At 39.7% G+C, this 16,244-nt stretch overlaps 1 protein-coding gene across 2 annotated transcripts; it reads left to right on the top strand.

Moving 5' to 3' along the window:
- Positions 1–2,216: 2,216 nt before the first annotated feature.
- On the top strand, positions 2,217–10,372 carry LOC110061087 (transcriptional regulator Myc-1-like). 2 transcript variants are annotated; one of them, XM_020767912.2, is made up of 3 exons: positions 2,217–2,868; positions 8,009–8,583; positions 8,793–10,372. In XM_020767912.2, exons 2-3 carry the CDS (start codon positions 8,010–8,012, stop codon positions 9,251–9,253), a joined length of 1,035 nt encoding a protein of 344 aa, XP_020623571.2. In that variant the 5' UTR covers positions 2,217–2,868; position 8,009; the 3' UTR covers positions 9,254–10,372. The 2 variants fall into 2 exon arrangements, with proteins under 2 accessions (XP_020623571.2, XP_020623570.2); XM_020767911.2 differs by lacking the exon at positions 2,217–2,868 and adding an exon at positions 7,546–7,707.
- Positions 10,373–16,244: the final 5,872 nt, after the last annotated feature.

Genomic DNA, 16,244 nt, shown 5'->3' with positions numbered 1-16,244 from the left:
TCAGGATGGGGATTCTAGTTTTGTCGTGGGATACAAGAACGGATGATTGGTACAAATTGGCATTTTCTCTATTGAACCGTGGTATTGTTTAGATTGCATTGACTAAACTGGGGTGATGAAGCTCGGAAATGCTTACAAATGACGACAGACGTTGCTTACACCCACTAGTTGACCTGTTCGAGGTCTCTCTTCCGTGGAATGGTAGAGAAGTTTCTAGTCTCCCTGTTGACGTAGGAAGGATTTGGCAAATCACGCAAACGTCATCTTGCATAGTTCGCGTGCAGTAGCAGACGTCCGCACACAGTCAACATTTTTAAACTAGGGATTGGGAACGAAATCCTTTGTTCAAACTCGTCCCAGGACCACGCTTCTGTTTTGGTCAGCACCAAGTCGAACGAAGTCCAGTTTCCCTGATTCCGGACTTCCAATAGTTTTCGCAGGAAGCTGATTGGCTGATTACCTTCGCCGTATTCCACATTTTTGGTACTGACCAGAAAGCGTGCTCTGGGGACAAGATTGAATGCGGTCAGGTTTAGTCGTTTTCTTTTAATAATAAAGTGCATAACAGACCCAGAATGGGATAGCAGTAATGATAGCAGTTTTAGTTTAAGTTTTTTATAAGCCAGTTGTTGAACCATGTGCTTAGAGGGAACATGGTAAGCTGATGTGTTAACTTTCTCATAATTTTTTTATATCTTGCCGCCCAAACTTAACTGTTGACGTTTTCGACTCAAAAACTAGGTTGGGTTACATCCATTCTCGTCCCATAGCCCTTTTCGCTTCTCTCAGCCGGCGGGCCTTAGCACGAGGAACCGCCGGCTAATTAAGAGAAGCGAAAAGGGCTATTGGGCGAGAAATGCACCTCGTTCACAGGGTCTCTCTTGCTCCAGGGCCTAGGGGGCGGAGAGAAGAGAGATCCTGACAACGAGGTGGTTGTTTGAGTTGCGACCACGACCGTTGGTTGCAACTAATATTTTTTTCAGATGCCTAGGTCACATTCTAATATCTGCGTCAAACACGATGCCTAAGTGTCAAAGATAGCTCTCGACAAGGGTTGGAGTCTAAAAGGATGAAACGAAACAGATACTGTAAATACGGGACACGGGATTATTTGCCCTTCTGCCCTCCTTTCCTTCTTATGCCTTCCACACTGGATATAAAGAGAGCAACCAAATGAACGTTTTAAAATAGTCTCATGTATGAAAGTTTAACCGATCTGAATAAGGTAATTTTAACTTTCGAAAGAAATAACCCATTTAACAGAAGGCGAACAACATGATTGTGCTGTTTAATATTTTCCTAGTCACTCCTAACTTAACGAGTAAAATTCACGCCCCCTAAAGAAGCTGTCTATTTCCGTCCGTTTTTCGAATTATCTCGTAAGCTATGTAGACAACTTATACCATGACATGTGCTTTTGTCATTTTTTTGCAAATAAGAAATTAAAGCTTTAATTTCTGTAGAAAACTTCCCTTGGCCGTCCAGGGAGCGGAAAGTGATCTTGGCAGCCACCGATAAAAGGAAAAAGTCTACAATGAAAAAAACACTTACTTCAATATTTGCAAGTGACTTCCGGTTTACTATGTACGCAGGAAACTTCCGGTATGAAACTAAAACGACATGTAAAAGGAAACAACATGGACAAACAAAACAAGAACTATACATCGATTGCCTCGAAAATAAAATGTAGCAAGCGGCTCTCACTGGAAAAGGTGACTAAAATCTTTATTTTTTCTCATACGATTAAAAACCTTTTAAATTCTTATGTGATTAACACATTAAATGCAAAAAAAAGATGCGATGATTAGTTGAAAACTAACCCCTTGAGCCAACAAGTTTCACATTTTCGTGATTCGAGTTCGTCACAATCTAATTAATTAACCGGTTTCTTTGAACTTGAGCAAATATCAATTTAGGGCTACTCAATAGCTTAACTTAGCCATCTTCTCGCACAGGGCTTAAGTTTTTTGTTTCGAAACTAAGGAGGCACTAGATTGGTGCGAAAGTGAAGTTTCGATGTTGGTTCGAAAGTGAAGGAGTTAATTATCGTGATTATCCCAGTCCCAGACGGATACGTGACGTCATGTTTGTGTTTGAAATTCCTTTTTAAACACAGGCGTTTTAAAAGCTCAAGACAAAACAAAGTTACGCAAACAGAGTTTTAATTCAAACAATCCAATCCACCAAACTGACAAGTCAAGATGGTGAATGAAAACCAATAAATATACGGTTTGCACGCAATTTCACGAAGTCAAAACAGGCGCCCGACAAGTTGAAGAAGTGTGTGATTGAGCAAACTCCGGACCCGTCACATGAACACAGTTCATTTCAACAATTCAAGACATGTGTCTCTCGTTTTTAACAAATCTGACTGTTACGTGTCGTTTTGGAATGTGAATGTTAAGTGCGTTTTCTTTTCAGTTTCTCCAATAATTGGTTAAAATGACTGTTTGCTTTTTAATATTGCTAACACACAGGCATCCCGCCCAGATTTCTTAAAAGATTTCAAGGGAACCTCCATACCGAAGACTGCTGAGAGAAGCATGATCCTGCGTGCCACGACTGATCATCACAGCAGGCAGAAAAAAACTACGAAGTGTTGTTCAAACCTGTTCCAAGCCGACAAAGTATAGCGCGGATATTGGTTGTGACCCACGCGGATTAAGAAAATAAATAGAGGAAGAGGTGTTTATCACGGTTATCAGTAACAGTTGAACCATGACAAAGAGCTCTTTGATTGACAGTAACAATACAGTCATTTCGTTTCGTGTGTCAAACCCTACCACAACTTATATCACAGCCGTCCTGCTGCATGCAAGGAATCAGTTGGTTGGCATCTTGGACTACAACCACATCAACTTAATGAAGGTAAATGACTTTTCTCTTTCATATAACTATATAAAAGTATGTGAAATTTGAGGGAAAATAGCCCCCCAACTTCACACTTTGATTAATCTGATCCTTGTACCGGCCCAAAGGTAGATATTTTTTTTTTCAGTTTCTACGTGAGAAATGTTTGCGGTACGGGATCACGTAAGCGAATTTTGATTCATTTTCTTCTCATACAGAATTAAACTTTGATCATATTATGTTTGATTTACGGCCAGAAATGAAAATAAAACAAGAGGAAAAAGAAGAAATCATTGAAAACGTAAATGTTCGGGTCAATTAAAAAAAAAAAAAAAAAAACCCCTGAGGTACATTGTTTATCATCTCTATTTGTGTTTTATTTTTAAATCATTCAAAATTTCTGGCATTTCTGCAAATAAGTGCTAAATGCCAGCAGTTTGTTTCATGTAAACCTTCAATCACTGAGAAAACTTGTTTTTACTAGCTAAGTTTTCAAACAAAAACTTTTTTAATCACCAAGAATGATTAACTTGTAACTTCTCATTTCAACTGATCAACATGCCACATTGTCAAGGAGACCGTGCGTAAGGAGAAGCAAATAAAATCATCAGTTAGGATATATTAGATACTGTATCCATCAAGCCTGGAGTAAAAACGTTTAATTTTGCAGCTATGGTTTGTTATATTTTGTTTTTTAATGTAACGAATATTGTTTACTCCAGTCTAATTCAACTAAACAACCATGAATAAGGGCGCGAAAAAAATTCAGTATTGTATGTTGTTCTTGCAACTCACGTAATCCTTACGGATCGTAATCTTTGAAATATTTTTTTTTTAAATAGGAATTTCGTTTGTTCGTTCCTTTCTTTATTGGCCGGAAATCGTAGCAGCATGACTGTCACGTTTTAACCGCAAATTTTTTAAAGGCGGGAAATGAGGGAAAATAAAACTGATAGAATGATCAGTGTGTGGGTTTAAATAAAACACATATCAGCTTCGATATCGCTCAGTTATTTCCGTTTTACTGTTCTTTGGAATATTCTTTTTATGGAGAGCAATATACACTTTCTCATAATGAACACCGTTGAAGTTATTAGCGGAAACTGCGCGCACGTGTAAAGCTTGAGGTACTATTTTTACCGTGTGTTTCTATCTTACACTCAGGAAATTTCTCAAGCGTGTCGGTCCTTCTAAGTCATGAGTGTTTCACGGTTTATTAACTAAGCGAGGCAAAACCCTCTTGTTTAATTGTTCACGACTTTCTTGATTAAGATTATTGCTTGGGGTATTGGTAGATTAGTCGATTATAGTACTTCAGATATTAGACCTTTTGTCGTTGCTAATAAACTACAGCAAACAGTACTGATGACGTAGGAAGCGGTACGCTGTGACTCCTCTCGACAAAGGCTCAGGAACTACAGTCAGTCACTGCAATGAATAACCTGCCGGCCTGCCGCCAATGTGTCCCTGCCAAGTACTTGTTTTCAAGTGATTAATTGAATTCGGCTTTCTAGAACTGTCATGCTCGGACAGACATACCGTATGGCGGGAAATTCGGTCATGTAGAAAACGGATGTTCTACATGCAGCGCTGTATTACAAGATTGGCCGTTTTCAATGCATCCCTGGGGGTCATGGTACAGATTCATTCGACACACATGCAAAGGCAAAACGCCCTGTGGCTGTTAACACACACAGACTCGCTGAAATGAATCATCGACATAAGAGAACATACATGACTAGTTACACTCCTTTATTGGCGATGATTGGTCGCTGAAGAATGTTATCTTCAAGAGTAGGTATTTATAAATATATGAGTTCGCTTCTTTCAAGGGCTCTACATGACAGCAGAGGTCAAGTTTTGATAAGAAAGCTGCCGAGCGGCTAAATGTTTCTCACAGCTTGCACGCAACCAAAATATGCATTGGCAAGATTTGAAATTACAAAGGAAAAACAGAAAACTGTTGGAAAGCTGTTGAACTGCACTGTTGTTCAATATTGTTGTTGTAATTCCAAAGATGAAGTGAAACGCGGTGAGAATAGAATGCTTCTTAGTTATGTCTTCATTCAGGCTCACTGATGTGAATTTAACATAAGCACAATTTAGACCAATCCAGAAGATAACATTGCCGAGACCTGTTTTTTTAAAAACGTGACCTTTTGTACCGTTCCGTGTGAGAGAAAACAGCACAAGGAAACGAGAGAATGTTATATGGCAAGCGCAAAACTCACCGTCCTCAGCTGCACGTCAAAATCTTGTGGTAAAATCGTAAAGCTGTTTATCCCGTCGGAAGTTTTCACCAATGTGATTTTTGTTATTTGTAATAGTTCATCTAACTTGCCATTGTGATTTTATTTGTTTGCGTTTAGGAATTTACGATCTAAGTATAAATTGTAATTGTCGCAGATTTTTTCGAAAATTAAATTTCCTATCGTATTTTTTGATGCGCCTGCTTTTGTCACAATTTTTTGGCCGCGTTTCCTGTCAGCATCTTGAGTTCGTTTCAGTAGCGTTCCGCTTTTTGTGACGTGAAAAAACGCAGGCTGCGCCAAAAAGGTTTCTTTTTCTACATTGCAGATTACTTAAGTCATGTTTTATTTTGTCTCATTGCAAAATATTTAATCCTTTACATTCGCAATTCCAGGGGCGAAGATCAAGAAAAACTAAGGGAAAAGAAAAAAACTTTAAACGATTTCTTTAGCAAACGGAATTGTCACGAAAAAATTTTGAGGGGAACGTAAGAAGAAACTATAGAGGATGTTATAACTGACAACGAGCAAAGCTGTCTTTGTTTGCTAAGAATGTTTCAGACCCAAGTGTTTTCGTAAAAGCCTTCTACTAGTATGAATCAACAAGGAAGACTTTTTTTTGGCGTTTATTTAAAGTATACCCACAATATCACAAACTGTAAACGAGCCGGCTTGTATTGCCATCAAAACATAATATTTATAGCATGTTGTAATGCTGTACAAGTACATAACCTGCTGCAAATTACTTTTGTTATATTGATTATCACCTGAGTGGAGACTATCAAATTTTTGATTTGTAAAACAATTTGAACCTTGTACTCAAGTTAAGTTGAGCAATATTACTCTGCGTGTATTTCGCAAGACTAAGGGTACCAATTAATTGAATACCTCAAGTCGTTGCCTGCAAATAAGCATTTCTTTGTGCACTTGGTGTCGAGAAAGCGTAAAACAGGAAAAGTTCCATTACTCGCGGTTTTTCATGCTTTCCTCCGCGCTGATTGAAGTGTAAACACAAACAAGAGCTTATCATGTTGTCCAGAAGAAGGCCGTGGGTGGCCTCGCTGTATTGACAAGTCTGAAATGTTAGGTCGCATTTGGGATAAAAAAACTTTTGAATAACAAACTCATCGCACGTCAAACAAAAGCTAGCGTGATAACTGTCAAGGTCAGCTTGTTATTGCGAAACTACAATGTAAAACAAGTTGTGATTTTTCTCTGTCAAAAGCCACTGGTGGCTGCGCTATGTATTTTTCGGCCGGCATAATTCGCTTTCGTTTATTACATGCTTGGTTACCAGTGAATATAGTTTAGATAACCCATTTGACCTTACTTTTTTCTTCCATTCAATTACGTAGGGTGATTTTTGTTTGTTATAGTCAAAATCCCGACCCTGTCACCGTGTGTCAGTCATATGAACTGCTTTCGCGGGAAAATGTCCTTGGGTGGTAACTTCCGGTGGACTCAGAAGCGCGTTGAGGCAGGAGAATCCAAGAAATAAATATTTTGAGTGGAATATCTGAGTTGATAATTGCATCGCTGTTAAAAGTAATGCGGGAAGCACTTCGCCCTAAATCCTTTTTGCACCTATTGTCTCCATACACTAAATCTTCGTGTAATTACTGGATCAGTACAATTTATTGTTAATTTCAAACCTCGGCTATTCTATTGAACTAGTGCACATGGAATGACAAGCATCTTGTTAAAACCAAATAGTTAATAATATCAACATTTAAGAGAGCAGACTTGAAATCTAGATGCTATTTCTCCGAAAGCATTTGGCTTATTTTAGTTTGGCTTTTCTTATCGATAAAGGTGGTTTCCGGTTGACTGGAGAGAATAAATAGGCTATTCTTTTGATAGCCATGGTTTAATCCTTGGTCTCAATAACTTGAACATAACCTGCCGTCTCGCCAGCTGTAGTTTTAAGTATTTGTTCGCGAACAAATTGTTTTCGAGATTATAAAAGCCAAATAAAATGGCTAATGGTCTCCTGTTTGTCTGCCTTGCGCTTTCCTTGGAGGCAATTTTTTTAAGGGAAAACTTTCATCTCTAAACATTGGCAAAGTATTAGGAAATATTTTCTTGGCATTAGTCCACAATAAAGTTGTAAATTAGGCATCGATCAGAAAGTGTGATTCTTTTGTTTATGGTCCATGGCCCAGGGGAGAGTTTTGAAAGCCGTTAAAAAACATAAACAAGACATCGTTCTTTCTACTGAAAACGGAAAACTACAAAATAAGCCTTGCTAGCTGAACCTGTTCTCATTGTTCCTGTTAATCAGGCTCAGCAATTTTGAAAGCGGAACAAATACCTTCGAAAAGAGGGCTTTTTACAGTAAATTTCACGCCTGCAGCTCGCTCGGCAAGGAATAATCACGTGTACGCGTGACGTTGTTATAGCAACGTTAATTAGCCTCGCTTTTTGATTGGTACAGATTTTTGTTAATATATTCACATGAATTTCGCAGGAGAATTGAAATTTGCTTTCCGCGTACGCCCCGTTCTTTTCTTCAGCCGCAGAAATTCGGGCTAGTTGCCGTTGGAAGACCTCCTGAGGAATCCTCCAGGCACTTAAACTGCAGAACTGCAGTCTCCCAGAATTTCATAAGGTAAAGAGGCCGAAAGGCGTCTCGATTTAGTGTTCGAAGTTTGGAGCTTTGCACCGTCCCAAGTTCATTCATTCATTCATTCGCTCTTTGCAGAACTTTAATTTGCGATTTAAATGGCGAGTTAATCTCTCTGAAAAAAACATTCGAGCAGCTCTAAGTTTCTAGTTCTAAAGTATTAAAAGTTTGATATCTTCAAAATATATGGTTAGCGTAAAAGGGAAGGTAATTTGTGATGTAATCGTTTGTAGATTAGTTGTAGTACGTTGAATGTGAGCTTATTTCCGCTTCTGTCTTGTTGTAGAATGGCTGTTCAAGTCGGATCCTTGTGCAAACCATTTGCGCTGGAAAACGACCCGGACGCGACATACTTCTTTCACTCAGAAAAAGACGAGAACGAAAGTGAAGGATACAGTACACCAGTCCCAACTCATGATATATGGAAAAAGTTTGAACTTCTTCCAACACCTCCCCGCTCTCCCTCTCGATCACCTCCACATTCGCCGGTCGACTTCGATTCATTCGAAGGTAGCTACTGCTCAGTTGCTGATACCCTACAAATTGTGACCGAGAAACTAGACGAGGATAGCTGTTCGCCTGCACCCCTGGCCACTGTGGAATTCTCTCTGTGCAGTTTGAAGTCGAAACTCATTCAAGATTGTATGTGGAACGGTTCAAACGGTATTCGTTCAAACTACGAAAGTACGCTGGATATTAAAGTCCTTGTGAACACTGATGATATTTACGAGACTCCTTGTTCAACTCCGCCGCCAGTTGAATATGTAAGCTCCGATTGTGTGGATCCAGCAACAGTATTTCCCTACCCTATAAACGAATCACATCAAAACTTATGTGGATCTCATACTTCAAGCGATTCAGGTAAGTGAGCGAGTCTGTCATTCATACTCCAACCAATTTCCTGTTAACAGTTAAGTTGAAAATCAAAGTTAAGCTATAAGCTTGATTATTTTTCCAAAAGTAATGATTTCCTGCAGTCCTGTGCAATCGATTATAATTTTGTCTAAGTGATTTGATTTTCTTTTGCCATCGGTCTAAATATTATTTTTTTTTATTCAACTGTCCAACAGAAGAAGAAATCGACGTTGTCACTATCGAGAAACCCAAGCGAAAGCGTTTGCCGCAAGTTACTGATGAACCGCCGGCAAAACGTTTTAAACCGGTGGCGATGAAACCGAAAGCGGCTGTGTCGGCTACAAGTCCAACAAAAGAAAGCAGAAAAGATTTTAAACGACAAAATAGCTCAACTTCAGACGAAGAGGGAGACGTGAGTAAAAGAGCTACTCATAATGTACTTGAACGGAAACGAAGGAATGATCTGAAGACAAGCTTTCACATTCTCCGAGAGGAGGTTCCAGAAATAAAAGACAATGAACGAGCTCCCAAGGTTACAATCCTGAGAAAAGCGAAGGATTGCGTCGATAAACTGAAAAAGGACGAAATTCGATTGCTTGCAGAACTTGACAAAGAACGCAGGAAAAACCAAGAACTATTAGACCGATTTTATGCGCTTGGACAAAAGCGAAAATAACTTTTTGTTTACTCTGCGCTATTTTCATTCGCCTTTTACTAACTTTACTAAGACTGTATATAACCTATAGCTATAAGTATATATATAAATAGCAAAGAATATGTTTTTGCAAAGAAAGCGTAGGTTAGTCGCTGTTTAGAAATTTCGGACCAATATTGGTTTAAATTACTTGTCTGATCGCAAATGTGTATCTTATACCGCTTGTAGCGCTTCCGCACCGTAGAAACGAATAATCATTCACACTGAAGGTGAGAAATTTTTGCGTTGTCTCAACGCCAAATTACTTCCGATTCGAAAACGGTGGAAGAAAGAAGGATTTTTCTTCTTCGAAAGTAACTGTTTTCCATTGAGATCATAGCTTTGCTGTTGATAAGTGCTATTTTTGACCGTGATATTTTCAATCAATGGATATAATTTGCATGAATTGCGTCAACGCGCGGGAAAAACTCGGATAGATTTCCATAAATTAACGTCATTGTAGAGCTAGATAAGGTTTCAAAGTCCTCATGGACAGTAGTTGCTTGATCAGAGACAAAAGGAATGTTAGCTATGTTATGCTTTGTTAAGTTTCAAACAGAATAGTCTTGATACCCATTTTTACTGTGTAAAACACTGGTTGGCCGTTTTCGGCTTTGGTGAAATTTGGAAAGTTTAAACTCCGTTGAAAGTTTAGTAATTTGAGCCACAACGTTTTGAAAATATGATTAGAGTGTTGTTTGTATTTAGTGGAAAACCCTGTTACGATGAATGCTTCTCACCAATCGTTCCTCTTATGAGTAGTAAATCTTATGATTTATATTTAATGTTAACGTTTAAGGGTGTGACTTCGTATTTCGCAAGGGTAGGCTTGTATCACTGTACTGAGAGTTGAACTCTCAGTCTTTCTAGGAAAATGCTGTGTAAACACTCGTTTGCTTTGCAAGCAAACAGATATTAAAGATCACAACTTAGGATTGTCTAAACCCGCTTTGTAAACTGGCCGAAATTCCGGAGACGCCTTGAGATGGCTGTTTCCAAAATGAATGAACGGTTTCTTGGCGTCTTATAACTATATGATTGTGATAAATTGTTGGATGCAAGTCAACTTAAACTTAAACATTAAAAACAAAAAATTGGTCACTGTTCGTTTAGTTTATAAATATCTACGAACTGCGTCAGCTTCGCTTTGTTTGAGGGCAAAAAGTGTAACAAGATACGCTGAACGCGCAAGGTGATTGAGGCATGAGGCGAGCGTTCTTTCTGGTGCACAAATAAACCTCCTGGGGGTGGAAACGTCGCATATTTTTAGATCGCTTGGAATACCTTTCTTGACGCTTAGATCCTTCACAAACCGGGTACTGATCTTCCAAGGCAAGTTAAAAATAAAATGCTTTGTTATTTGTTTAGAAGAATTAATTTTCATAATATTTTTGTTTCCATAATCCAAATCCTCTAGCCGAGTGCTCATTTTATTGCTTAACAGTTGACGTGAAAATATTTTAGCCGATGTGACTTCAATACAAATGGAGGTCAAATTTTTGGGTTGAGCGAATATGAGCAATCTTATCCTCTTTGTGTAAGACCGTGGGAAAATATCGATATCACGAATCAAGGAAGTATGCAGTGCATTCCACTGCACTTACATATTTCCGGTTTTCCAAGAATATCATGGATCATGACGTGCGTGCCTTTCATTTTAATACGCGTGGCTCGAGTCAAGCGCCTGAAGCATCATTGTGCGTGCGTACAATGATACTTGAAAGTTTATAAAACCACTTGATTCTTACCGTCTCTGGTTCATATCTGGTTGAAATCTTCTACTGAAGATTGTCAAGAGGAACCCGCTTGTCTGTCTGTCTAATAAAACCGGCATGCTGCGCTATAACTCGCTCAGGACTCGATGACAGAGACAATCGACTGGCCTGGTCATATACTGCATTACAGATTGCAGATCATCCTGCGCACTGAGTGAAATCCGATTTGTCTAAATGGTTTTAAACCTGGCTCAGCTGGTGCTCGTTGTCAATTTTTCCTGTTTTCTGACCAAAGGAAGGGTGCGGGAAGCCATTTTTCCGCCAAGTTAAAATTGTTTGTTTATAGTCGGATGTTTGATATCAGTTGCGGGTAGAAAATTGTTATTATAGTATCGCTTTTGAAAAAGAAAACTATCGGACAATTGGTGTAAAAACTTAATTCGTTTTGATAAAACCTTGGAGATACTATTGAAAACGAAAACTATTTAACAATTGGTAGAAAAGCTTAATTTATTTTGATAAAACCTTGGAAACGTAAACTGTAAAAAGCTGTCTAGATTGTGTGACAAGGTAACGCAATCTCATTACAACGAAACTTGTATGGAATCTGTTCTCTGCCTAGCATTTGTCAGACTTAAAATGCAAGTCAATGTTAAGACTTCGGCTTTTTATTTCTGCCATTCATACATAATAAGTAAGGTTCTTGTATTCATGATGTCTGTGCAGGAAAAAAAAAGTGTTTTAGGCTCACTTCCGGTGCACAGTTCTAAGGTGTGGGTGGTCGGTGAGTTGGCGACTGAGCAGACTTCAACACGACGACTTCACATCATGCTGATATCAGTGGCCAACATAAACCACAAAACGCGTCTGGTTAATTTATCCCGAATTTTCAAAGAAACGTTGGTAGATTACCATCTTGTTTGCGGGCAGCTCTCTATATGAGATCTTTGTGTTCTATTCACACAGAGAACAAACACCGCGTCCTTCTGGTTGCAGATATCTACAGTTTATCAAGCCCGTGAATAAACACAAGCCATGACCTAGTACAAGATAACCTGCCTGATGTAATATCTGCATGCTGTTTTAAATAGCTGCATATAAACAGATTGCCCGCATGTAATCACAGCGATACAAGAGGGTTACGCAATTGATTCTCACCGGCTGCGTGGTAGGTGGAGCATTCTTCACAGTGTTTCGTACATAACTGACGAGCTTCTCAGAAGCATAAACATTTATTCTGGCTATGACACATACATTCTTCAAGTAATACTCTCCATCTAAGTGAAGAGAAAATAAGGCACTATTTTACAGTGGGAACTTTAAAAGTGACACAGTAGTGATTTTCCAGCCCCGGGGGTTGGGAATTTTAACAGATAGAAGTCCAACCAAACCCGCAACTCTGTTGGGCGTTCGGTGCAGTACATGCCTACGAGGAAAGACCAAAATTAAGCGGCTGTTCTGAAAAATTATCTATGTAATCCCGCCCATAAGGTTCAGAAATTAATTTCTTTTTGCTCAGGTCGTATCCTCCACGGCCACGGCTCCCGCTACGGTTGCAGTACTGCTGAATGAACAAAGGAGTGAAAAAACATATTAGTTCTGGTTGTACATGTCATGAAACACAAAAAGAAACCGCAAAGATTGTCAAGTAAGGTGCAACGTCCAAATACTTCGAAAATTTATTGGTGTGTCATTGTTCAAACATTTCTCATCGAAATAGTCAACGGGGTTTCCAACCGACAAGACGCATACTTGTAACATTATTGGCACCAAGGGGAGTAAAAATTACAACTTTTATCCCGAGACGAATATTTTCACACCCTACCCATCAGGGGCGTGGGAATTAACTAGCATGAGGTCCGTTTACCGTTTCTTCGAGAAAAGCGAAAAATACTACAAGTAGTTAATTTTTTCACAGTTTGTTTTTCCAGATTTTCATTTCAGAAAATATAAATGCTTGTTGGTAATAATTCCGAGAATTATCATAAGCATTTGCATTTCAAAAGGTGACATGCTTGTGGTCGCTAAATTTAAAATATTATGTTTATAAATAACGACGGCCGCCATTGACAATTCCATGCAGTATATAGAAACATAACGACTGCATACATGAATACCGGAAGTCCTGGAAAATGCTTTGTCTCCAGGGACCCGTTTCTCGAAAGCCCCGGAAACTTTTCGGGCCCGTAAAGCCATTTTCAGTCCATCTGCATCATTCTAAAAACGGAGAAGTGTATACGCCTGAAACTTCTTGTATGAAGGGAACTTCTCTTCATATTAAGAATATGTGAATACAACAGCTCTGTCGTAAGGCTCGAGATTTTGCTATGGTTTTACGGACCCGAAAAGTTTCCGGGGCTTTCGAGAAACGGGCCCCGGAGCCCTTCGTTTCTCATGCCAAGGCCGCGTCGGCAAAGAGAAACGAAAAGGGTTATGGGAACGAGAATGATCGCATATTAGATTGAAAAAGTGGGCAGGCGAAAGAAAAACGAGTGGGGTTGGGGAGAGAGCTCTTCCCCTTCTCTCTCCCTGACCCCGCTCTTGTTTCTCTCGCCCACCCGTACCTACTATCGAGGAGCAATAGACTGCAAGGCTGATACTACGTGAAAAACGTTTCGAGACACCAACATGACAAGAACCGATAAAGTTGGATCGCAACAGTGGACAGCTGTTTCGCCCTTCTTGGGGCTCGTCAGCACTGTGTCACTGTAGCGAAGATATGTAACGCCAGTCTAAAAGCCAACGCACATAAATTGCAAAATGACCCGTACACTATATCAAGTTCCGTACTTTGAACTCACTTGCGCTCTTGATATAGTGTACGGGTCATTTTGTAATTTATGTGCGTTGGCTTTTAGGCTGGCGTTACATATATTCGCTACAGTGACACAGTGCTGACGAGCCCCAAGAAGGGCGAAACAGCTGTCCACTGTTGCGATCCTACTTAATCGGTTCTTGTCATGTTGGTGTCTCGAAACGTTTTTCACGTAGTATCAGCCTTGCAGTCTATTGCTTGTCTTCATACATTTTTTTTGGCTGATCAGGTCTCTTGTAGATCCTACGTTGGCAGCGTTTATCGTATGCGGTCCCTTGCAGTTTCTGGTTTCTACTATCGATGACCGAGAGCCTAGAACCGGCTGGCAAAACAAACGTTTAGCAATGAAAAATCCCCCTCTTTTACCCTCACCTTGAAGGGAAAAGAACGCCTGATAGCAGGTTTCGAGAAAAGGGAGGTTTATCCAGGCTAGGCTATCCAGGATCCGATTTGGATGATTAGCCTAGTGACAAAGAAATGATGCCCTTGAGCCCCCTTTAGCTAAAAAACACAACACTATTGGTCACGTGACTGATAATTCTAAACCTTTAGCTGCAGCTAAATGAATTTCAGAACCGGAAAGAGCATGTTTTAAATGACAAGAACACCAATTTTGCGGTGGAAGGTTGAGATTTAATGACGATTTGAATACTGAAAGCCGGGGGAAGCTTTGCCCTCCTATTCTGTCATTAATCACTACCACTATAAAAGGAAGCTGCTAGCATACAACTATTGAAGATAGAACGAGGTGTAAAATATTAGGAACAAAGGAAACTTATAGGCTCTTAAAACGAAAGGCAAAGATTTCATTGCAGCTTGAAAACTCCTAAAATTTCTAGGATTTGTCTAGAAAACCACTGGAGCGTTACCGGAGGCAAAGCGACTTCTTCCCATACAACTCCTTCTAATTTCTAATGTCCATAAAAATTTCCTTTTATGAAGGATATAAACCTGAAAATTTTCATGTAAGCTTTTTTGTAAATGTTCTTTTCATTTGTGATAACCTTATGTATTACAATGTCCAAACCAACGTTTTCTTAAAAGCACGTCACGTGACCAACTGTTGCATAAGGCCTAATAATCATAACTGTTGTATCATTTTCAACCTTCACGAGCTCAATGTCCTGGGGGAAGTACTTGACTCATACTTGGATATGTGGGTTCAAAACCGTAACGCTGTTTACTCAAGACTGAATACCAAACCTTGTGTAGGACAAAGAAATCGAAGCCGGAAGTTAACCCCGGTATAGTCACTCCATGCTCCAACGTTCGGAAATCGAACTCAATTGAACACAATCGAACTCAATCCGTGGATTGAGTTCGATTGAGTTCGATTGAGTTCGGCAATTGAGCCAAATCAAACACCGAAATTTGTGTGAGTTCGATTTCCGAACCATTCGAACTCAGTCGAACAAATCAAACTGAACCGAACTGAATTCATTAGATTGTGTTCGATTGGGTTCGGCAGTCGAACTCAATCGAACACAATCCAAAGTATTGCGTATGTTCACTGAATAAATCCGCTTGAACAAAGATTGTCATGTGGTCTCGAAAACATGAAAAACACGTATTATACTAAAGCATCTTGAGCCTCGAGAAACTTGTTTTTGATTTTCAACACCAATTTTACAAAAAATCAAGAGTTCAGAAATCAAATATTCGATTTAGTTCGATTGTCCAACTATTTTTGTGTGAGTTCGATTTGGTTCGATTGCCGAACTCAATCAAACTCAATTCCTGGATTGAGTTCAATTTAGTTCGATTGAGTTCGATAGAAATACAGTTCGATTTGGTTCGATTGACTATGCCGGGAGTTAACTTAGACTACGAGTAGTCCCTCTTTCGCTTAGTCCGTCGAGCGAGACCGTAAATAAACCGCGATGAAAAAAAACGCGTGAAATCCTGGGGGCGAGACGCGCGCGCTTCTCGCCCCCAGGAGTTTGCGCGGCCATTTTTTTCTCGCAGTTACGCACGACGGACTAAGCGAAAGAGGGACTCGTGGTCTAAAGTTAACGAGATTGGCAGCCATAAACCTGAAAATTATCTGGACCTAGTTGTTCAAAGGGTGAAAACACAATCCACTGGAAAAATCACTATCGGTGCATAAGTGTTGACAAAACAAACTACATTATCCACTGGATCATGATTTATCCAGTGGAGAGCGTTACAGCCCGATGTTGAATTGAAGGTTTGTTAGTTTGTCACGCAATCTTACTTCCCTACGAACGCTAGGGAATGAGGATGAGTGCGAGGCGGGCCACAAAAGGCTATTCCAATTCTCTCGGATTACCAAGTACTAGCAATCGCACAAGCATATCATGTTTAGGCAGTTTCAAGAAAGCCGAGCGAGCGGTGTTCGCCCTTGTGAGATCTCCCTCCACAGGGCACGCAAGTATAAGACTCTGGCTTGCCACAGAGTATAGTGCGGGAATTTATACTTATT

This window comes from Orbicella faveolata, unplaced genomic scaffold (genome assembly GCF_042242905.1).
Source record: "Orbicella faveolata isolate gen_17 unplaced genomic scaffold, um_ofav_v1 contig_47, whole genome shotgun sequence".
Lineage (NCBI taxonomy): Eukaryota > Metazoa > Cnidaria > Anthozoa > Scleractinia > Merulinidae > Orbicella > Orbicella faveolata.
This window is presented reverse-complemented; position numbering and strand designations above follow the sequence as displayed.

Coding starts and splice junctions, on each gene's coding strand:
- LOC110061087 (XM_020767912.2), top strand. CDS start 8,010: ATGGCTGTTCAAGTCGGATCCTTGTGCAAACCATTTGCGCTGGAAAAC. Junction 8,584..8,792: donor TCATACTTCAAGCGATTCAG/GTAAGTGAGCGA, acceptor ACTGTCCAACAG/AAGAAGAAATCGACGTTGTC.